At 46.4% G+C, this 23,636-nt stretch overlaps 2 protein-coding genes across 11 annotated transcripts in view; one reads left to right on the plus strand and one right to left on the minus strand.

The window, feature by feature from the left end:
• Positions 1 to 23,636, minus strand: part of CCR8 (C-C motif chemokine receptor 8) — a 98,264-nt gene that overhangs the window by 41,894 nt on the left and 32,734 nt on the right. For 8 of the 10 annotated variants that reach the window (XM_074345210.1, XM_010945862.3, XM_074345215.1 and 5 more), the window contains exon 1: positions 267 to 401. The exons of 1 other annotated variant lie outside the window; for it this stretch is intronic. The gene's annotated coding sequence lies outside the window, so the exon portion shown is untranslated. Of the gene's footprint in view, positions 1 to 266; positions 402 to 23,636 lie in introns of those variants that run through there. One more of the 10 variants, XM_074345209.1, reaches the window with a different exon arrangement.
• On the plus strand, positions 4,640 to 18,832 carry CX3CR1 (C-X3-C motif chemokine receptor 1). Its single transcript, XM_010945864.3, has 2 exons — positions 4,640 to 5,313; positions 15,303 to 18,832. Exon 2 carries the CDS (start codon positions 15,312 to 15,314, stop codon positions 16,386 to 16,388), a length of 1,077 nt encoding a protein of 358 aa, XP_010944166.1. The 5' UTR covers positions 4,640 to 5,313; positions 15,303 to 15,311; the 3' UTR covers positions 16,389 to 18,832.

Raw genomic sequence — 23,636 nt, forward strand, 5'->3', positions numbered from 1 at the left:
GCCAGCACTTACAGCAACCTGTATGGAATTACAAGGCGCTCCCTACTCCAGAGAGATGCAGCCAGGTTCACTGGTGAGGAACTGGCCTGCAGCACAGCCTAGACCTCAGTTCCCTCTTGCAGGGCACCCATCAAACACCCCTCCCGGGGGCCCTGAGTTGGCCCTCATTTATCTTCCCAGCATTTTCTATCTCCCCAAAGAATTGGGTGAAACTGGTCTTTTTTTTTTTTTTTTTTTTTTTTTTAAGCTTCCTCCTGTATTATTACCTGCAGGTGCTGAACCAGGACATCAGAGCCAGTGTGATGTGGCAGAAAGAACACTGCCCAGGGCATCAGAGAAGACAGAATCCGTTCCTGCCCATCTTTTATCCGACCTGCGTTCACATGTCAGTACAGTGTAAGAGGCAGGTAAGAGCTCAACTCTAAATTTAGTCAGGCTGCAGCTCCAGTTTCTGGACTGGGCATTTTTCCGTGGCTTTGCATCCTCATCTGTAAAATGGGAACCACACCAGTCTGAGCGTTAAACAAGGTAACAATTGCAAAGCGCCTAGCACAGAGCTTGGCACACGATAAACGTTAATAACTAGGATGATTACTGTCATGTCTTACCTGTTACTATCCCTGCTCCCCTGTTTCCTTGGGTGCAAAGTGGGGATAATCATGCTTCATGAACCCGCTTTATAGGGCTCTGTGAAGCCTATGAGAAACGATGAATGTGAAAGCACCCTGTAAAACTGGGAAGCCCTTTATCAAGTCCAAACAGGACCCGTCAGTCCCACAGCCTAGCTGAGGGTCTGACTTTAAACAGCCTTTACAAATTCAGAGTTGGGAAGGGGAGTCTGCGTGATATCTGTAGCTCCAACCCTGGATGAGGCGAGGCTGGAAAGCCCAGTTTCAGCACTCTTTTCTGACTTCAGCTCTGTTTTGTCATCTCTGTGAAGGGCTGAGAACACCAAGTTCGCAGGTCAACGGGTTGAGGGTCAAATGAACCCTGGACAGTGGTGTGCTTGGCACAGGGCCTGCCCGACTCAGGGCAGCGGAGGGGACCTTGCCGCCCACACCTGCCTCAGCCAGGTCGGGGCCAGCAGTTCATCTCACAACCACAAGAGGGAGCCCTAAGGCTTCCGTTTAGAAAATGGTTCACCACCACCAACAACCCTGGCCTTTCCCCAGATCCCCCTTGTCTGCTGCTTTCCCAGGGCCGGGACGAAAGCCTTTCAGGAAGGGGTGATGTTTGTCCACCCTGAGTCTGCCCAGAGGCATCTGCTTTGGGGTCAGCAAACAGCTAGACACTGCATGTATGTAAATTTCTGACCTGAGGTGGACTTCCTGCTCGCCCCCTCAACCTTCCAGCTGAGTAGCCTTGGAATTACTTCTCTAACTTCCTTGGGCCTCCGTTTCCTACCCTAAAAGGGAGCCGGCACCTGTGGGAGAGCTTTGTAAACTGTGCCCTGAGCTGCCTGCCCATGCACATCATGGCCGTCCTTTCCACTGTCCCCATTATGGGATTGCCTAAGACAGGAAAAGAGGACAAACTCCCCTGCTGGCTGTCTGACTGGGAGGTTCCTACCTGAACATCAGAGATGCTCAGACACAGCCACTCCACAACAACAAAATGACCATCTACCAAGACAGTGCTTGGTGGACTGAGGCAACACAGACCGCTCCCCCTTCCTTCTGATAACTGCTTATTGCTCAGTGTTCCCTGAGCTGTCTGGTTTTGCAATCTTGAAGTGTAGAAGCCAAATTGGGACCAAGACTGTGGAGGAACATGGTAGAGACCCTGCCCTGTTCATTTTTATGTCGCAAGCAACTAGCCCCATGCACAGGGCAATGGCATGCAGTAGGTGCTTACTAAACACCTGGTGGGTGACAGAGCGAACAATGAGTCAGGCTGATGAGGCGCATTATACGTACAAGCGTGCAGCGCTGCATGGTGGCTGCTACAGAAACAGCTTAAGCGTTAGTGTGCAAGCAATGACTTGTTTTGGAATATTAGAGCTCTTTTGCTTTAGTTTGCAGTGAGCCTGTAGGACTTCTGCTTCATCCTACTGAGATTTAGAAATAATTCAACCCAAATGAGACTCCTGGAGGAGAATGACAGTTTCTTTTTAAAATTTTTTTCCCAGTATTTCTCTATTTCCAGCTTTACTGAGTATAATTGACTAAGCACAGGCAGCCGAGCATGAAGATGAGAGATAAAGGAACGGATCTGACACCAAGTCAGGCTTGTTCTTCTCTGGTACAGTTCCCCGCTGCCAAAGTCCATCCTACAGTCTTGTGGGAAAACGGACACTCCAGCTACTTCCTGCTGAACAAGGGCGATGGGGGGACGGTGCTGGGGTGGAGTGCAACTGATCAACTTAGGACTGGAAGTATTGCCGAGTCCCAGGCTGGGCATGAACAGTTTGCATTATGAGGACACATCCCTTTTTTATGACCCTGTTGCAGCACTCAGACAAGCACCTGAATGCACTCATGAACTCCAGCACTTTGGATGAGGATGCCCAGATGCTCTGCTCTGTGCTATCTCTGTCTCCTGAAAGTGGGGTTATTTCCCCTTTGACCACATTCTGAGATCACCTGCTTAAAGCACTTCCTTTCCAACCAGTGGCTGTCACCAGTAGTGAAACACAAGAGAAGAGCAAAAGCCATCATTCCTTATCTGGTAGGAGGCTGGGCTCGAAACAGCAACTTAAGATCCTCTCATGGCGCACAAGATCAAGTCTGATTTTCTTCATCCCATCCCCTTTCTGGAGGAGTGAGTTTCACTCAGGTATGGTAAACCCACGATCGTCTCTGGGCTAATTTATCAGAGGGTGTTCAGCAGTACTTCCTACAGTTCTGTCCCCTTAGCTGCAAGTTAATGCCAGGGTCCTTATTCTCGCCAGGTTTTGAGAAGGACTTGATCCCCAGGCTGGTAGGGGTGCAGGACCACCTCAGGGGGAGGTGGACCTATTGGAAGCAAACTCATGAACAGAAGCTTAGAGAGTCCCTAAAGTCTTAACATAGTTGGCAACTGCTAGGTCCTTTAAGACATCTACAGATTCTCCTGCTCGGGCAGACAGGTGGAATGACCTATCAAACAACATTTCAGGAGGGCCTAATTTAAGCCTGCTTCTGGGAGCCATGCTGATCTGTAGCAGGGCAAATGGCAAGGCCTTATCCCAAGTTAAATTAGTCTACTAACATATTTTAACAACAGTCTTTTGAAAGAAAAATACCACGTGGTATCACTTACTGTGGGATCTAAAAAAATGACACAAATGAACTTATTTACAAAACAGAATCAGACTCACAGACACAGAAAACAAACTTATGGTTACCGGGGGGGAAGGAGGTGGGAAGGGATAAACTGGGAGTTTGAGATTTGCACATACTAACTTCTATATGTAAGACAGAAGTTATACTGTAGAGCACAGGGAACTATATTCAATATCTGATAGTAACCAACAATGAGAAAGAATATGAAAATGAATATATGTATGTATACGTATGACAGAACTATTATGCTGTACATAAGAAACTGACACAACATTGTGAACTGACTATACTTCAATTAAACAACAAAAGTTAAAAACAAAAAACCCCAAATGCTCTTTTTCAGTATGTGATTCATTGTCTCAGTTTTTCTTGTTGATTGTGGTCTCCAGGGTGAATGCAGTCACCAGTCAACATGCGATGCTTTGGACACCAGCCGGGTTACACAGAAGACAGAAGCAGGCCCAACGTCACTTTGAAGGGCGTTAGGCAATCCAGCTGGGGGAACAATTTCCTTAAGGAAGGCTGTAACTACGTCAGAGGCTTTTTTCTGTTGGGATGGGTTATGCTTCCACCCATCCTGAAACGGTGTCCACTAACACTAACAAGTATCAGAAGTTTCCCGTAGGCTTTTGAGTAAAGTGGGTCTGCTAATCCTCAGTGAGGCAGGCTCTTCCATTTTGAGTTCCCATTGTTGGGGTGGGGGCAGGTCTAGCACCAGTCTTTGGATTATTTTTAGCACAAATTTTAGCCTGGCCAAAGGCAGGGAAAGGTGGCCTGACTCGGAGGCCGGGGGAGACCAAGAATGGAAACTGGGCAGTGGACGTCCTCAAACGCCAGCAGGCCACCCAGCCTGCGGCTCTGCAGTCCCACCCGCAGCTCGTCCTGGCCAGCGCAGCAGGTCTGCGTTGGACATGAGGAGGAGGTGAGGAGGGAGCATGCAGTGGGCACCCTCTCAGGACCACAGCGACTAGAGCCAGGGGCGCACTGGGCACAGGCCACAAGAAGGGCAGTGGGGAGCCAGGGAGGGCCTTGGGGGACTCACTGACCACTCAATAAACACGTGTACTGAGGGCCCACCAGTCACAGACCCTGGCCAGGCCCTGGGATAAGGACGGACCAGAAGGAGTCCTCACCTTGAACATGACTCGGGCAGGTAAAGAAGTGGTAAGAAGGCAGTGCGGCTGTGGTTTGAGATTTGAGTTGCAGTCAGAGAACACAGGCTGGGGCAGGGGATCAGGAGCTGGATGTCAGGACCTAGCTGGGCGCCACATCCCAGGGAGCAGCCTGGGCCACTTCGTGGGTGAAGCCGGTGTCCATCGGAGACGTAACTGGGGCTTGACTGCAGGGTATAGGGAACCACCAAATGCCTTGAAGGAGGGACGGGAGGGGAAACGTAATTATTAAGCAACTACCAGGGGACCAAGCATTCACTAGAAGTTTTCTGTGCCAATACTTCTCAGACTCCATGTGTTTACCAATCTCCTAAGAATTTCATTAAAATGCAGTCTAACTCGCGGGGTCTAGGGCAGGGCCCAAGGTGTTGCATTTCTAATAAGCTCCCAGCTGAGATCGCACTTGGAGGAGAAGAGCTGTAGGTCATTTATTCTGCAGCTCAATGCTATCCAGTGAGTGTTACTGGCTCCCTTTTATGGGCAGGAAGACTGAAGCTCAATTTCTGGGCTTGCCTGAAGACACCATTAATGAGAGTTGCATTGTTCCCTGTCCTCTACCCACATCGGGGGAGATAACACACAGCCCTCAAATTACCACTCCCCCCAAGCCCCTCTTGCTCTGCCCCCGGGCTGCGGTCTTCCAGGTCTGTGACTTCAGACCCTCCTGTTGTCAGCTGGCCTCCAGCCTGGAGCTTCTGAGCTTGGCTGCGGCAGCATCTACAGACAGTCTACCTCACAGGAAACCAGATACTATTGGCTAACTTTGCAAATAAAGATGCTCTTGGAGGAAGGGAAAGGGAAATACTCCCTGGCAGAGTCTGCGAGGGACAGGGCAGCTGACTGGCACCTCCTGAGGTCCCCTTCCCAGGTCCTGCCAGGTAGGAGCAGAGGACCGAGTCGGCACCTGTGGGTGTGCTGGGTGGGGCCCTGTGGTCAGATGTCAAAGTGAGTTAGTGATGCTGGCTTGTTTTACATGCCATCAAGGGAGATGATTGTCCTGGGGATGTTACACCCTAAAAGTCCAAGGGGCTTGTGGGGGGGGCAGTGAGTGATAAGATCATTTATGGTGATACGCTTGACATGACAGAATATGATTAGAAACGTTAGCGATTACATTTCAGGGACAGGGAGAAATGCTCACGATTTGATATTAACTAAAGCAAGCATCGTTTAAAATTGCATCTGGATGATACTGAGGAATTATTGTTAACGTCTTAAGATGAGAAATAGTAATGAACTTACTGTTATTTTTTTTAATAATTTTATTTTTGTCTTTCTTATTCTTTTAGAAACACATTTAAACTATTTATGGGTGAAACATTATGACATCTGGATTTAGTTTTAAACTATCCAACAGGGCATGCAGTGGGGAGTAGACGAAATGCGGGTCGTGAGTTGCTAAGTGTTGAAGCTTGAGGGTGGGTGCGTGGGGGTCTCTGCTTTTGTGTAGGTTTGGAAATTGTATAATGAAAGTTATTAAAATAATGTTTGCAATTTTAATATAAATATACTCAATCAGAATATAAAGATATGCATAAAGATTGGGTGGAAAAAGCTAAAAGCTCACTGTGGTTGATTCTGGGAAGTTGATTGAAGATAGTTTTGAGGGTTTTTTTTCATTTTTCTTCCATGCTTTCTTGTGCTTTTTTTTATAATGAGCATCTATTCCATTTATAATGAAAAAATTTTTTCTCTTTTTTAAAAATGTTTTTTATTGGGGGGGTAGTAATTAGGTTTATTTATTTATTTATTTTATGGAGGTACTAGGGATTGAACCCAGGACCTCGTGCACGCTAAGCACACACTCTACCACTGAGCTATACCCTCTGCCCTATAATGAAAATTATTTTAATAACAAATTGCTGACGTAACTTTATATTCAACATTAATAATGCTGTTATATAGTCATTGTGAGGACGTTCGGGTCAGAAGGTTTGTGTCATTGGAAAACACAATTTTCAGACAGAAATTATGAGTGGACGACAGACACGTGGGTGCAAGATGGAGGGAAGTACCTCCGGGGCTACATCTGGCTGAGACCTGTCCTTTCTCATTGCTTGACCTGCATCTGGCCGTCACCCCCTCACAGGACTCTGCAGTGTCTGCTCTGTGTGTTCACAGCCCAGCCCAGAGAACGGTGGGGAATTTTAGGATTTCTCTCCCCCAAAAAGAGGTTCTTTTTCTTTTTCAAATACTTGAGATAGAAAACTTGAGGTAGAAAAAACTTGAACGCAAAGGAAAGAAGAAGACTGGACTGTGAGTAAAAGCAGGCGTGAAGACTTCCCTGTGAGCCAGGGCTTCTGGAGGGCACCTGGGCTCTGAGCCTTGGACCACCGGTGGGAGTGGGTGGCGCCCAGATGGGTTCCAATCCTTCACCTTCACCTCTTGGTTTGGCTTTATTTTCACAAAGGGATGGAGGGCAGGAAACAGTGTCAGCACATATTTGGTGCTCAGGAAACAGTGCATGCTGTCATTACGGGAAACTGAGGCTCAGAAAGCGTATGCATCTTAAGATTACTGACCACTTTCAAATGGGGTTGTGAGGGGCAGGAGAAGAAGGGACATGCCAGAGCTGACCCAATTCAGGACCAACTTCCATCCCCCACCTCCCACCTCCCCAGCAGGCACCCTATTCCCACCCTGACCGGGCTGCGGAAGAACAGCCATATCACCTGTGGTCCCACAACAGAGCCCTTGGCCTCAAAGGACCCCTTTCCTGGGATCTGGGACATTCAACTGCTCCTCCCCAGCCTGGAATGGAGTCCTCAGCTACCCCCGTTTTAATCAGGCTCAGACTTTCTCCCTCAAAGGAGACAGTCAGAGCCAGCACCTGCAGCCGACGGGCTAGACAGGGAGGGGCGCTTCTGGGACGGGTCAGAGTCAGGAGGCGCCAGAGCCAAGAGGGCAGACACCAGGTCTTTGCCAGCTTTTCTGGGAACCTGTTCTGATTCCTGGCAAAACAGTCCAGGGATTCCGAGGACTTGAGCTCTCTTGTGTCACTCTGCCCAGGAGAGCCAAGGGAGGTCAAGGCATCTAGCTGACTCCTGCTGCTGCTTGCCTTCCCTGGGCTCAGGATGCTCTGACCGCCCCGAGGGCTGGAATCCCCCGCTCTCTGGCCACAGTGGGCACTTCAACCACCTCATCTTTTTGTCTGGCCAAAGTGCAACTATTTTGGATTATGAATCTTGGTAGGGAAGAAAACCTATATCACATCTCTTTAGAGATCTTCCCATGCACTCTTTGTCCTTTTCCTTACACCTGAGTTCACTGGAAAACATAGCACTCTCAAAGAGCAATGTGCAGGTGGACAGCTTATAAATATCTCCCACTTAACCACCACCTAGGCAGCAGGAGTGAACCGGGCCAGCCCCTGGCAGCCTCCCTCAGGTCCCTTCCTGACCACCTCTCTGCCCTCCCAGAAGTCACCCCAATCCTGACTTTAATGATCCTTGCTCCCTTCCTTGTCTTTGTAGTTTTACTACCCAGAAAGGCATCCCCAAACAATACGGATGATCTTTGCCTGTTTCTGACCTTCATGTACATGGATTCATATAGTAGGTCTGCTTTTTTGGTTTGCATTTTTTTAAATGCAACCATGTTGTAGGAGATACAGATGCACACACACAAAAAGGTTCATGACAGTGTCGCTCACAGTGGCCCCAAATGAAAGCCCCCCCCCACCCAGGGATGCATCAGCAGAGCATAGCTAATAATCATGGGACACTCACACAGTGCAATGATAGTCAGCAATGACAGTGGACAGACCGCAGCCACAGAAATAGTATAGGTGAGACATTCACAGAAATGCCGAGATGAATTTACAGATAAATGCAAAATCGGTCCATAGCCACATCAGTTATCAGATGCACCTCCACCAGACACAATTTCTGTTTCCGTGAACAAGAATGATCGCGCTGCCTGGGTTGCCTACACCTCACAGGATTGTAAATTAGCTCAATGAAAGGGGGAGATGGCCCCAAATGGTGTGCTAGACAGGACACCCAGTAAAGGGTTTTTTGTTTGTTTGTTTTTGCCATTTAAAGTCTTTTGTGGGGGAGGGTATAGCTCAAGTGGTAGACAGCATGTTTAGCATGCATGAGGTCCTGGGTTCAATCCCCAGTACCTCCTCTAAATAAATAAATACATAAATAGATAAATAAATAGACCTAATCACCTCCCCCCACAAAAGAAAATAAATTAAAAAAATTTTAAATTGAAATAAATAAAGTCTTTTGTAATTTTTCTTTATAGTTCTTCAGTGTGGAATCCGAGGCCCCCCCTGTTTACCCCTCTTCTGTCTTTTCTCTGCATCCTTTCCTGAGCCTTCCAATCAGCTTAAACTGAACTTTCCTGAAAGTTCTGGGAACAGGTTGGCCTCCCCTAACCCCACCACTCTCACTTCCTTCTGTTTCTGTATATTCTCTGCACCCCCTTCTACCTGGCTGTGGCCCCAGGAATCCTCCCTATGCTCAGACCCTCAGTGCCTTTGGCTTCAAACCACAACCCTCCCCGATTTCCACCGCCACCTTTGTCTACCTGGGAGACCCTCCCAGCCTTTAAGACTCAGCTTCACTGGTCTAATCCTTGGGTTTCCCACAACTTTTCTTATATTCTGTCACTAAACAATACTAAAAATGTACAGAGATAGTATCTTAGACACTTTTACCTCCACAGAATTGAACACAATGCCTAGTGTTGGGGAAACAGAATGAAAAACAAAATCTCCAACCTAGAAAATCCTCTCCACAACAGCAGAGATAGTAGAGAAAGAGGACCCTTTTATTATTAAATAGGCATTAAACGTGATGTGCATCACAGGCCACCTGCTAAGAGATTGTCAAGACACAAAAAACCTGACCCTTGTACATAACTAGATACAAGCCCTTACACACACGTTCTCAAGATAAGTAATAACTAGTCCCCAAGTAAGGGAATGTGTCACACAGAGTTCATCCCAAATCTCCCACTGTCACGGGGGTCACCATCTGTATTAGCTGATTGGCTTCATCCAAAAGAGAAACGATTTTCTCGTCTCTTTATGATCAGAGGTAGTTGTGCGATTTGGAGCCAGGTTCCTGCCCAAGCAGGCTACTGCCCTCCCACAGGAGCCCGGGGCACCTCGATGTTTGCAACTCAAAGCGATGGCTCCCTGGTCCTGGAGAGCAACAGTCCTGGGTCCTGAAGTTGACGGGAGAACCTGTCACACTCTCAAAAGGATAGATACCCACATTTCAAAGAGGGGAGAAGATCCTCACAGTTATATGTTTTCTAAAGTAAATGCTCTAGGAAAAAGGAGGCAAGGGGACTCTCTTCCCTTACTTTCAACAGGGAGAACTGAGCCTCTTATTTTTAATTTTTAGTTGTCCTTATATCAGCGTGGGGTGAAGACACATAACGGATACTGGCTTAATCAACAATTAATTAATAAGGTCCATCTCTTTTTCAACTATTAAAAAAGAAAAGCCAAAAGCATTTCCTCTCTAAATGATCACAGTTTACTCTGGCAGAGATAAATAAATACCATAAAATTCTCTGAGGAGGAAGAAAGGGCAGGAAGGCGTGTGAAGCTGAGAACAAGGGCAGGTTTTGTGAAGGGGTGGCTCACGCAAGAGCAGAGGGACCTCACCCAGTGTAGTTCTCTCCCGTGGCTGGCCTTCGTTTGGGGGGTGTGTCTGGCCCATATAAATTGCTGGTCAGTGGGTCATACGATTTGTTTGAGGCGAACACGTTGCTGTAGGAATAGCGACTCGGTCTATTCACTTGCACGGGGGGACAGAGTACAAGCTGTGAAATGTGCCCTGCTAGCTCCTTAGCGTGGAATTCAAGACCCCTCCACCTGCCCCTCTTCTGCCTTCTCAGCCTTAGCTCTCTCTGCATCCTAAGGAGGGTCTCTTATAAAAATAGCTGTCATGGTAAATGGGAAAACCATCAGGACCTTAAAACTCAGGGGCTCAAGCAGCCAGGGGGTGTGGGCTTGGGGCCAGACTGAGCATATTCTTCCTACATAGCCTAACGTGAAGTTCAAGACTTCGTCAGGATGCAAAATCACCTACTGGCTCTCTGTCTGCAAACAGAACCTCATTGAATGCTGGCCACCCGTGAGCCCAGAAGTTTCATGTTTCCCGGGCAGGCTGCTGGGCAGCCAGTCTGTGGACACGAGGCCACACTCCCCTGACCCAGGACTCACGCTGCTCTTTAAGATTGCTTCCTTCTGTTTGGTCCTTGTCAAAAAAAAAAACAAAAAAAACTGAGCATCCAAACCTGGCCAGACCCTTAGAGATGGTCTGGTCCAGGGTTTTCATGACACACATCAAGAAGCTGAGGCAGAGCTGGGAGTGAGCTGCCTGGGTCCTGCCAGCCGTCCTCGGCGGGTGTGGACCGTCATGAAGGACGCGGCTCTGAAGCACATCACTGGATACTTGAAGGCAGGCGACAAGCCAACCCATTAGCCTTCAGCTTTTTCTTCTCCAGAGAAAACAGCTCTCTGATGAGAGCTAGATTCTGGGCATCTGGCAGTGAGGACCACCTAGTCGTGGCTGGAGAGGCAAATAGCAATCCGCTCTCCCGGCCCCATCTCCTGCCTGCTGTTTCACGGAGGGTCAGCCTACTGGGTTCTGAGTCTAGAAGGAGAAGCCCGGGAAGAGTGTCCAGGGTCACATCATGAATCTTATCCTTTTCAGGAGGGGTCACCTCTACTTTTTCCCACTCTCATTCTAGAGCAGTGGCCTACAGTAACCTGAGGGATTCCCCTCCAAGAGGAAAAGCACGGCACGGGGTAGGTTGCATGGCTTTGTGGAGAGACGTATCTAGATTGAAATCCTGGCTCTGTGGCTCCCTCGGACAAGTCACCCAAATCTCTCCGTGCTGCTGTTGGTTATTTTGCAAGGGAGGTAGTCATTTCCCTTGTGAGGTGTGGCAAGAATTAAATGGGATCTTGTGTGTGGAGCGTGACACTTAGCAGGTACTGGGGAACGGGAGCCCCTCTCCTTCTAAACAGGGCTGTCCAAGGAGGACCTCAGGTTCTGGAACCGCAAAAGCACAGTGGCTCCCCTATGGGGAAAGTTGGCATCTGGGCTCAAGAAATTCCCGAGTCTTGTTTGGTCCAAAGGGGAAAAAGATTAAGCTTTACAATATTCTTGGCAAAAGACTGAACCTCAAACCTGGTCTGTAATCAAGGACCTAAAAAAGCCATAAAAAGAGATCAAGTAAGGTAAGAAAACAAACAAAAGAAGACACACCAGATTTAGAAAACAGAAAGCAGGATGTGAAGCCCTTTTGACTCCTTTTTTAGAGGAAGCCCCTCTTCTGGGGGGGAAGAAACATGAAAATGATGTCGGGGAGAAGAAAGTGGATGGGGGCCACCTAGTGAGAGGGGAAGTGTAGAAAAGGGAAGCTGCTTGGAAACAGTGGGTAATGATGACAAAAAAAAAAAAATTAAAAAATAAGTGAGCAGTCCTGAGAAAAGGAAGTGGCCAGAGGAAGTGGAACAGGGTCGGCAGGACAGGCAACCGGGTGTTTTTTTTAAAAGCGGGGGTCGACAAAATTCATTTCTACTTGGGTTTAAGACGCACGTGCACCCAAAGCTGAGCTTCGAGGTTCAGCTCAGACCCTCTCAGCTCAGCACCATTTAGTGAAACGCTGGCTTATCAGAACAGAGGGTGGGGAGGCCCGAGGACAGCTGGGAGGTAGGTGTGAGGTGTAGCCTCAGCTGATGGGACCTGTGTTAGACACCCATACTCCTCCCGTATATATGAGACCTGCAAAGGGGGAACAGCTGTAATACAAAGTTGGAAAAAATTGCCGACACTGTCCACATCTGGGCCTGAGCTGAGCCCTGCCATGTGCCAGCTGTGTGGCCTGCAGCCAGTTCCTTACTCTCTCTGAGTACCTCCACTTGCCCATAAAGCAAAGATTGTAATCCTCTTATGTGCTGGCTACCATTTATTGAGTGTGCACAACTTGCTGCCAGTTACTATTTTAGGCTATTTGCTTATTTATTTTGATTTTTTGTATAACTCATATTATAGAAATGTAATACGTCTTAAATTTCAAATCAATTCATGAAAACTTTTTCTAAAATAGGTAATATGTGTACGTGACAAAAAAAAAAAAAAATCCACAGGTTTGCAGTGAAAACTGTCTCCCTTCCCCTGGAACTCACATCCTGATATCCTGGGACATCTTGGCCTTCTCTGCACTCTTGTCCCAACCTTCCCTGTCTGCCCGTCATGCGTAACCCCGGAGCCCTTCATTAGGGCAGTGAATTAAATACAGGACTCTCCTTTCAGAATTGCAGAGATTAAATAAATAATAACATGGAATGTTTAGTAATGAGCCTGACAGCTTAACAAAAGCTCAGTAAAAGTTGGCTTACTTCTCATTTTTCACCTCAAAAAAAAAATCTTAAAACAAAACATTTTGGGGTTGGTGGGTATAGCTCAGTGGTAGAGCACATGCTTAGCATGCATTGGGGTTCAATCCCCAGTACCTCCATTTAAAAAGAAAATAAAAGAAAAAGAAAATATTTTTATTCCAGGGAAAAAAACCTTTATAGACCAAATTCCCACAATGCCTAGAGTGGGAGTGAAACATGAGGGTCCACAGGCAGCCTGGATGATTCCTGAGGCCCAACGTGCTTCTGTGTCCTCATCTGATGCATTTATTAAGCACCTGCTCTATGCAACGCACTGTACCAGGTGCTCCTCTCAGAACAGTGCTGATAGAAGGCATGAGAATGGATCCCGATCTTACACATGAGGAATATCAGGCTCAGAGGCTCCAAGTTCACCCAAGGTCACTGGGCCAGGAGGGCAGATGTGGTTTGCAATCTCAAGAGGGCCTGAGCCTGCAGCCCATCCTCTTCCTGCCCACCTCCCTGCTTTTCCCCCTCAATGATCCAGGGACACCTGCCCAAAGGTTTGTAGGAGGTCCCTGTGTGTAAGGCACTGTGCCTAGAGTAGAAATGGAAATCAAAGCCATGTCATGCAGATTTGGCAAAATAAGCCCACCCAAAAGCACAAAGTCCTCGGACAGAATACAGATCCAAAGAGATGCAAAAGAAAGAGATCTTGGCCTCCCCTCAAGGTCAGCTCTACCAGCTCAGTTCATGAGGGAGGGGGTGGGGAGGGAAGGATGCCAGCCCCAGGGGCCCTAACTTAGGACCACCGGGGCTTGACTGTTCACCTTCCTTCACAGCTGCCTGCCTGGGAAGAGGGCTTCAGCAATAAGCCACTCGCACCAAGCCTCCTTGCCTCCCCACATCTCAGCTGAGCCATTTGAAACTGACATTTGTGTCGCTTGAAAATGGTTGCCTATCAGCCATTTTATATGGTTCAACCTAACCATCATTGATCAAGGTCATAGCCAGAGGCTCCTCTCCAAGATAAGGGCCTTGCAGCCAAAAACAAAGAAAGCACATGCTTCCCTGGGGTCGAGAGCTCCGTCCCAGCCTGAGACAGCCCAGGTCAAAAAGGCTTGATCCACTTCACCTGGAAGAGTCTGGGTAAGAGGCAGAGGTGGGTCAGGACCCCAGACAGAGGCTGGGAAAGGAGCAGCAAAATCCTGGCTGGGTGGGCCCTCGGCTCGGCAGAGACACCATCTCAATGCAAACAGCACGAAAAGGATGTAGCCGGGTGTGGAAACTCCCTTGGTTAAAGAAGCATGAGCTTTGGTTTTCGTTGTGCTGGGTGTGGGGCAGTGACAACCAGGAGGTGTGCTCTGAGGTTTCTGAGGGCCCGTCTTGTGGTATCACAAGGAGTGTGGGGGTGGGACGGGTGCCAGGGAAGCAGGGTGAAAGGGCTGCCTTTGCAGCCTCTAGAGTGAGGAGGGACTGAGTCCTGGCTGGGAGAAGAGGGGATGGACAAAAGGCACTTCCCAACCTGTGCAGAATAGTCTTGACTTTCCATTTTTGTCCAGAAGGAAATAAGAAAGGAACAGTGGGGGAGGCCAGTCCACAGTGATGTGCAGGGCTGCTAATTATCAGGTTAAAGCAGCCTAGCTGATCACAGTCTTCCATCTGGGAGCCATCCACCCTTTCGTGACTGCAGGAGCCCGGATGATGGAGACACGTCCTCTGCACGTGGACTTGACGGATGACCGACCGTCCGGGTTGGCTTACAACTGACGGGTTTCCAACATGTGAGACTTTCAGTGCTAAAACCAGAAAAGTCCTGGGCAAAGCAAGGCAAGGCAGTCACCCTAGAGTGCCTGACTCTATGTCTTATCCCTTAAAGAAGAGAAAGACTTAAGTTGATTCCAAGAGGAAGAGGAAGAGAAATGGCTCTCAAAAACAAAGACGAGGCTTCTGGGTGCCCAGGGCTCTGTAGTGTCTGAGACCTCTCTCTTCAGTATTGGCTTCATGCAGGAGAAATTAGGGACCAGAGGGTGGAGAGAAGGGAGTAAAGGCAGGGTGTGTAAAACTGCTTTGGGGAAGTTTGGCCTGGAAGTGCGAATTACGGTGGCTCTGCCCCCACCCCTTCCCTCTCCTTCCCGCCCGAGGTCCTCTCTCCCCACCCTAGTCAAGTTAGCTACCTTTCAGATAGACTTTAGAAAATGAAAGGAAAAAAAATCTATCTCAAGCCTCAAAAGGCTTAGATTTGAACACTAACTGAGCCATTTACTGCTTAGTTTCTGGCAAGTCGCTGAGCCTCTGAGAGACTGGCTTCCTGTCCGTCAGAGGGGTCTGTCACAGCCTCCATCAGAGAGACTGTTGTGGGGATTAAACAAGATGGCAGACGTGACGCTGGGAAATGTACTGGTCAGACATCCAACCAATGTCTGCTTCTTGCCGTCGGCCTATGTAAAGGGCAGACTTCCCACTTTGTTTCTCGGAGAACTAATGCGTTACTTGTCTTCCTTCCTGACCCAGGTGCTCACCATGCCTACCAGCTTCCCTGAATCAAGTTTCGAAACCTTGACGTATGATGACTTTGCTGAAGCCTGTGATATGGGGGACATCGTGGCCTTTGGAAAAGTCTTCCTGGCCGTGCTCTACTCCGTTGTCTTTGCCTGTGGCCTGGTGGGAAACCTGCTGGTGGTGTTTGCCCTCACCAACAGCCGGAAGCCTAAGAGCATCACCGACATTTACCTCCTGAACCTGGCCTTGTCCGACCTGCTCTTTGTAGCCACCTTGCCCTTCTGGACTCACTATCTGATAAACGAGCAAGGCCTTCACAACAGCACGTGCAAACTCACCACTGCCTTCTTCTTTGTCGGGTTTTTTGGAGGCATATTCTTCATCACCATCATCAGCATTGACAGGTACCTGGCCATCGTCCTGGCCGCCAACTCCATGAACAACCGGACCGTGCAGCATGGTGTCATCATCAGCCTCGGTGTCTGGGCAGCAGCCATCCTGGTGGCCACACCCCAGTTCATGTTCACCAAACGAATAGAAAACGAGTGCTTCAGTGACTACCCTGAGGTCCTGCAGGATATCTGGCCCGTGCTCTGTAACCTGGAAACAAATGTTCTCGGCTTCCTGCTCCCCCTGCTCATCATGAGTTACTGTTACTTCAGAATCATCCAGACACTGTTCTCATGCAAGAACCACAAGAAAATGAAAGCCGTGAAGCTAATCCTTCTGGTGGTCATGGTGTTTTTCCTTTTCTGGACACCCTACAACGTCATGATCTTCTTAGAGACGCTCAACCTCTTTGACTTCTTTCCCTCCTGTGCCATAAAGAGGGATCTGAGGTTGGCCCTCAGTATGACTGAGACAATCGCATTCACCCACTGTTGCCTCAATCCTCTTATCTATGCATTCGCTGGGGAGAAGTTCAGAAGATACCCTTATTACCTGTATCGGAAATGCCTGGCTGTCCTGTGTTGCCATCCCGGTCACGTCACTTTCTCCCCCTCCCTGTCTGAATCCCAAAGGAGCAGGAGGGAAAGTGTTCTCAGCAGCAATTTTACTCATTACACCAGTGATGGAGATGCATCCATCATTCTTTGAAGGGATCCCCGAAGCCCTGTCCTTCCAGCAGGCCGGGACTTCCTAAGTCTGACACTGAATAACGAGGACAGATTTTTAAAATTTCTTACATGCAAGAAATGACGGACCCAATGTCCCCAAAACAAGAGGATTGTGCTCAAAATGTGAACAATAGGCACATCTCTTACTGTAAATATCTGGATTTTTGGTTTACAAATGACAAAAATTCAACTCAGACTAATTTAACCCGAAAGGAGGCGGTATCGTTCACTTTGTGGTGAGGGTAAGGGGGTGGCAAGTCCTCAGAGTGAGTGAAAACTAGAGCTGGAATCTAGCTAGGATTTCCTCTCTCTGACTCTCAAATATGAGTGGGGACAGAGCTCCCAGATTCATATATCACAGCTTTGTCCATCAGAGAGGGACTGAGACCCAGTCCCCTCTGGTCCCAAGGTCAAAACTCCCAGGGAAGGGCTGTGATTGGCAAAGTTTTTATCAAACGCTCATCCCTGGACCAGGCAGCGGTACCCACAGGGCAGGGATAAATAAGATAGCAGCTTCTGTTCAAACTTGTGGCTAGAGGTACAGGAAGATGTATTTCCAAGAAGCTAGCAGAGTGGGTGCTGCTTTGATCAGACAGAACAAGAGCTGTCCACCAACTTTACCATTTGTCTGGTCCAGCCTCCCTGCGATCATACCAGCCAGCACACACTGTCAGCCTCTTCTTCATTAAACCCCCTTCTGTCAGGTCCCTAAACCTACAATGGTTTCCTAGTACCCACTGCATCAAGTCCACGTTCAAATACCTGGCCTCTGAGAGCCTCCATCATGAGGTCCCACCAACAGATTCCCCAGTGCCTCTCCTTCCTAAAGGACTCCAGCCGCTCTGTCAGCCAGGTCTCTTCCACTCGGCCTCATGCATTGCCACCTGCCCCCGGGCCCAGGGAGATAAACAGGAGAAACACTGGCCCAAACTGAGAAGGCATGGTTTCCAATCCCAACTCTATCACTTGCCCCTTGGGTAATTTGGAGCCAGCTGAGCTTCAGGGTCCTCACCTGTAGAATGGAGATAAGAGCACTGTTCACATAGGAAGCACCCCTTCCAGCATGAGGAGCCAGCCTCCAACTCTTGCAGATCCCAACCCTCTCGTCTGGTTCCCAGACTTCAGCTCTTCCCCCACGTAGCACCGTGCTTCAGCGGTGCTGTTGACAGAGCTTGGAGGAGCCTCTCGGGCTCTGCTGCATGATGTAGCCCCGAAACAGAGGAGGCTGGTTCCTACGGTGGCTCTCAGTGGATGCTCCTAGATGCACAGATTGACAGTCCTCCCTGACCCAACCCTCCCAGACTGCCTGGATACCGCCTCCCAATCGCCTGGTGACAACCCCTGTCCATCTGGAGAGAACCTCCATCATTCATGCCACTGCCAGCCTGGAGAACCAGGGTCCCAGGAGAAGCTTCCTTTTCTCAGTAAACATTTGGAATGGTCTAAAACTTTAAAGCTTGAAAAACAACTGCAGTGATGCTAAAGAAGACGTCATCTGTGATCTACCCACACAATATTTTCATGCGCCCATTAGACATGGTTCACACCATCACGTGTTTCGAGTTGCAATCATAATATACAGTTATATCATCTACTTTTTTCCCTCTTAACATGAGGCCACAAATAACTCTCTCTGTTTCTCTAAGTTTTGTAATGATCTCTGCCAGGTTGTGTACTCATCGAAGGCATCTGACTCATCGCTACATTTCTCACTCCTTGGCAGTCAGTATGTTTGTTTACCCAGTGAGAGAATGAATCATGTTCCATCGAGATCATGTCCTGTAATTTACTCTCCATTACCTTGTTAACAGACATTCTACTTGTTTCCAATATTTAGCAAATACATATTTTAACAGCAATTTTTTCTGTGTCATTTCCTTTCTCCTCTTCAATTATTTCCTTTGGATAAATTCCTTGCCATGAAGATAGCTGGGTCAAAGGGCACAGGCACTTTTTAGCTTTCGACACATACATGTGAAATTATGTGTATGTTATATGCAACATGGGAGCGCAGATCCAGAGCTGCTCCAGGGTGAGTGAGAACAGGCCTCTGCCCTCAACGCTCAAGCAGTGCTTAACATTTAAATGCAGAACTTAGAAGTTTTCAAAAAAGCATACTTGGCATTAACTGGTAACACAAGGGCAGTGACATCTGACCTGAGTCTTTAATGGTCTTGAGATACCTGACTTGAGCCTTAAGGCCTTAAGAGAAAAGCCTGAGAATATTGAAAGGCACTGGGAGCAGCGTGTGGAGAGGGAATCCCCTCAAACAGCCAATGGAGGAGGGCATTCTCAGGGGGTTCACAGTTTGCTGCACTATTACCCTGATTCTTGTTCCAACTGTTGAATCATAAAGCTTTTAATTAAACTTTTAGCTTCTTTCTGGACTCCCAAGAAAAGAGGAAAAAAATATTTTGGCTTGAGAAACAAAGAAGAGAGACAAACGCTTTCCTTTCTAGAATAAAATTAGATTTGTATCCTAAGAAATGTTCATTCATTCATTTTGCTGAATAACACAGAATAGAGAGAAAATAAGGAAGTTCACTGAAAACCCTTAGAAATGATGTTGTTATCTAAATAAAGGAAGGCACATTTGAAAAGGACAGTTGGTATTAAGGACACAACTGGATCACACCCACCACGGCTTGTGGGCTCTGGGCTTCCCAAAAGCAGAAGGAAACTCCAAAGGCAGAGAGAGAGCTTTGACTGAGTCCCAACATATTAACTCTGTGACTTTGGGCAAGGTGTTTTGACACCTCTGAGGCTCAGTTTCCTCATCTGGAGAAGAAGAATAAAAATAGTGCTCACATCCTAGGATTATTATGAGGATTTAGTAAGATTACCTCTACAAAGCTCACAGCAAAGCAAAGCAAGCTCAAGTAAATGTGCCAACTCTTCTGATCCTTTTTTGTTTTTATTGGATTGAACCTTTCCTAGTGAGGAAACTCACACTGTCTTGCCCTTGCTGTCTTGCTTTTTCGGTCCCATAATCACAGAATTATGGGTGATCAGAGATAGCTGGATCCAAACCCACGCTTTGCAGGAAAGGGAAAGGAGGCCCAGAGAGGGTCAGAGGCTAGCCCGAGATCACACAGTGAGTTCATGAAAGAGGGAGATCCTTTGACTCTCAGTCTACTGATTCTTTCCTCTTCTTGATAAAAATATAGACCAATCCCTATGGTGACTATAGTTAACAATATGTGTTGTATATTTGAAAGTTGCTAAGAGAGTAGATTTTAAAAGTTCTCACCACACATAAAATATTGTAACTATGTGAAGTGATGGATGTGTTAACTAACCTTATTGTGATAATCATTTTATACACATATAAAATTATATGTAGAAAACCCTAAAGACTCCATCAAAAACCTGTTAGAACTAATAAATTCAGTAAAGTTGCAGGATACAAAATCAATACACAAAAATCTGTTGTGATTCTTTACAAAATAATAAGCCATCTGGAAGAGAAATTAAGAAAACAATTCCATGAATAGCTGCATCAAAAAGAATACAATACTTAGGAATAAATTTGCCAAGCAGGTAATAGACCTGTGTATTGAAAACTACAAGATGCTAATGAAAGAAATTGAGACAGACACAAATAAATGGAAAGCTATTCCATGCTCATATATTGGAAGAATTAATATTGTTAAAATGTCTGCACTATCTAGGCAATATATAGATTCAAAGTAATCCCTACCAAAGTTCCTTTTCACGAAATAAAACAAACTCCTAGAATTTGTATGGAACCACAAAAGACCCTCAAATAGCCAAAACAATCTTGGAAAAGAGAGACAAAGCTAGAGGCATCACGCTCCCTGACTTTAAACTATATTACAAAGTGATAGTAGTTAAAACACTGTTGAATTGGCATAAAAACAGACACATAGATCAATGCATCAGAATAGAGAGCCCAGAAATAAACTGACATATATGTGGCCAATTAACAAAGAAGCCAAAAATACACAATGGTGTATTTTTGTCTCTTCAATAAATGGTGTTAGGGAAACTGGACAGCTACATGCAAAATAATGAAATTGGACCACTATCTTATACCATGTGCAAAAATTAACTCAAAATGGATGTATGACCTGAAACCATAAAACTCCTAGAAGAAAACAACAAGCAGTATGACTATGTGAAGACCCTGGCAATGATTTTTTGAATCTGACAACAAAAGCAACAAAAACAAAAATAAACAAGTGATGACATCAAACTAAAAAGCTTCTGCACAGCAAAGGGAACCATTAACAAAATGAAAAGTCAACCTACTGACTAGGAGAAAGTAACTGCAAATTATACATCTGATAAGGGGCTAATATCCAAAATACAGAGAAAACTCATACAACTCAATAGCAAACAAGCAAAACCTAAACAATCTAATTTTTAAATGGGCAGAAGATCTGAATAGACACAATTCTAAAGAAGACAAACAGATAGCCAACAGGTACATGAAAAGACGCTTTAACATCATTAATCATCAGGGAAATGCAAACAAAACCCACAAATATTATCTTACACCTATTAGAAAAGGTGTTATCAAAAATACAAGAAGTTATCAAAAGACAAGGTGTTGGCAAGGATGTGGAGAAAAGGGAACCCTTGTGCGTTGGTGGTGGGAATGTAAACTGGTGCAACCTCTTTGGAAAACAGTATAGAAGTTCCTCAAAAAATTAAAACTAGAGCTACCATATGATATAGTGATTCCACTTCTGGCTATTTATCTGAAAATTTTTTTAAACAATAATTCAAGAATACACACACACATATACACATGTTCATTGCAGCATTTACAATAGCCAAGATATGGAAACAACCTAAGTGTCCATTGATGAATGAATGGATAAAGAAATTGTGGTAAATATACACAGTGGAATACTATGCAATCATGAAAAAGAATGAAATCCTATCATTTGTGACACCATAGACAGACCTTGAGGGCATTGTGCGAAGTGGAATATGTCAAGCAGAGAAATACAAACACCATACCATCTCTCTTATATGTGGAATTTAAACAACAACAACAACAACAACAACAACAACAACAAAAATGAAGCTCATAGATTCAGAGAACAGACGTGGTTGCAAGAGGTGGGGTTAAGGAGTGGGAGAAATGGATGAACTTTTTAAATTTTTAAATAAATTGAATTAAAAATTTAAAAAACAAAAATAAAATCACTATGTTGTACACCTTAAACTTATACAATGTCATATGTCAATTATGTCTCAATAAAACTGGGGGAAAAGTACAGATCAGTCCTGCCTCTAAGAACAGAGAACATAGGGAGGTAATGGAAAAACCGCCAAAAGAGGATCTGCAGACAAATGATTTAGGCAGAAAGGAAAGTTCTACCCTCCAGAATGCAGAGTTTCACAGAATCAGTCTGCTCATGGTTGACAGGTGCAGCCTGGGTGGTTCAGCCTTTGACGACAGCTGTTCTGTGACATCAGTATCTCTAATGAAAGATGGTGAACAGACAGGGACCCACCAGCCAAGGGCACCAGAATTCCCAGAGGCAAATGCTATGGGCCGGCCCCAGCAGGACCTGGGTGGGTGGACCAAGCCTTAGGGAAAGAGGCCACTGCAGAGGGAAGGCCACATTCTGCGGCTGCCCTAGTGCTCCGGGAAATGCCGGGTCCCTTCCAAATAATCCTATTCACTTTAGGCTGATTCTGTGCTCATTAAATGACCATCTGAAGGAGAAGACGACTTCCCAGGGATCTTGCCATCAAGAAAGATGGAGAATACATGCTTTTGGTTACTGGGAAGCGCAATCATTCCTTATAATCCACTGCATTTGGCATGCCGATAGGGTCTGGTGGGCTTTTCATCATCCCTCTCCGTGGGACGCTCACTGTCCCTCAGGCCCAGTGGGAGAATTCTCCTCTGGCCTCAAAAGGCTGACAACCACACTGGGGAATTTGGCAACCTAACTCTGAGAGGTCCACCTTGGGTACCACCTGGCCCTTAGACGATGTCCCATTAGTGCCCTCAAAATTGGAGCAATCTGTCTCAACTCAGAAACAAATTTTCTTTCCCACCTGCAACCCACTCTCCCAGCCCATGGGGACCACTTCAGTTTCAACAAGACCTGTAATACTGTTTGCTTAACTTACTGAGTTTGCAACTGCATTCTGGGCTACCCAAGAGCAGTATCATCCAAGAGCAACTGAGAGAAGTCAGTCTCTGCAAATGTGGAAACACCTGGTCTCTCTTCAAGATGCCCTCCATCCACAGGAGGGCCAAGATGTCTTCCTGAGGACATAAGGTGCCATGTCTCTATTTCTGTTATATGAGGCGTGCTGTTAGGCAACAAAGTTCCTCCACAGACACACCCTAGACAGCGCTAGAAACCACAGACACACTCAGCAGAAAAATTACTGTTTTACCCCATGACCCCTCATTTATTTGGGTAGAAACAAAAATAAAATTTCAATTTGCATTTCTCTGACTACAAGGTAAGACTGTTCAGTTTTCAAAGTGCTTGTTCTATACTCTTTATGTCTTTTTCTGATTATCAAAGAGATGCACAGTCTTAGAAAACACCAAAAATAAAGAAATGTATAAAAGTTTTAAATTACACAATATTCCACTTCCTGTAGATAACCACTCTTTGACACTGAGGTAGTTTTCCACCATGTCTTTCTCTGCAGATACGATTTTTTTAATAAAAAGATTTGAGATCCTAAGGGTTTTAGATAGTTGTTTTTTCCACTTAACATTATTGCATAGACACTTTCCCATGTATTAAAGTCAAACATGATTTTTAATGATTGCACAGGAGTCTTTATGTACTTTATCTAGCCAAGCCCCTACTGGTTTACATGGATCTAGAAAGGAAAAATCCAGATTTTTTCCTCCTTCTGTGTAGGGAAAACTCCAATTCTTCCGCACTGTGTTTCCCACCTGTGTGTCTCCTCTACCGCTCACACAGAACATTTCATTTCTGACACCTCTGATCACCCAGTGTGTGGGGAGCTTCCTCCACATCAAACAATTCTCTGTGACACCAGCTGGGTGTCCTACAATCTAACTCCATTCTGACACTATCTGCCTGGAGATCTCTCCCCAGAGATAACATCAGATCCCATGAGTTAAGGACTCAGTTCCTCAAGACTGCTCCCACCCAACATCAGATGCTGATCACAAGTAGTAGGTTCCCAGGTTACCCACAACTCCTGTCTGAGCTGATTACAAACTGGAGATTCCCACGACTCCTTCTTTGGT

This window comes from Camelus bactrianus, chromosome 17 (genome assembly GCF_048773025.1).
Source record: "Camelus bactrianus isolate YW-2024 breed Bactrian camel chromosome 17, ASM4877302v1, whole genome shotgun sequence".
Lineage (NCBI taxonomy): Eukaryota > Metazoa > Chordata > Mammalia > Artiodactyla > Camelidae > Camelus > Camelus bactrianus.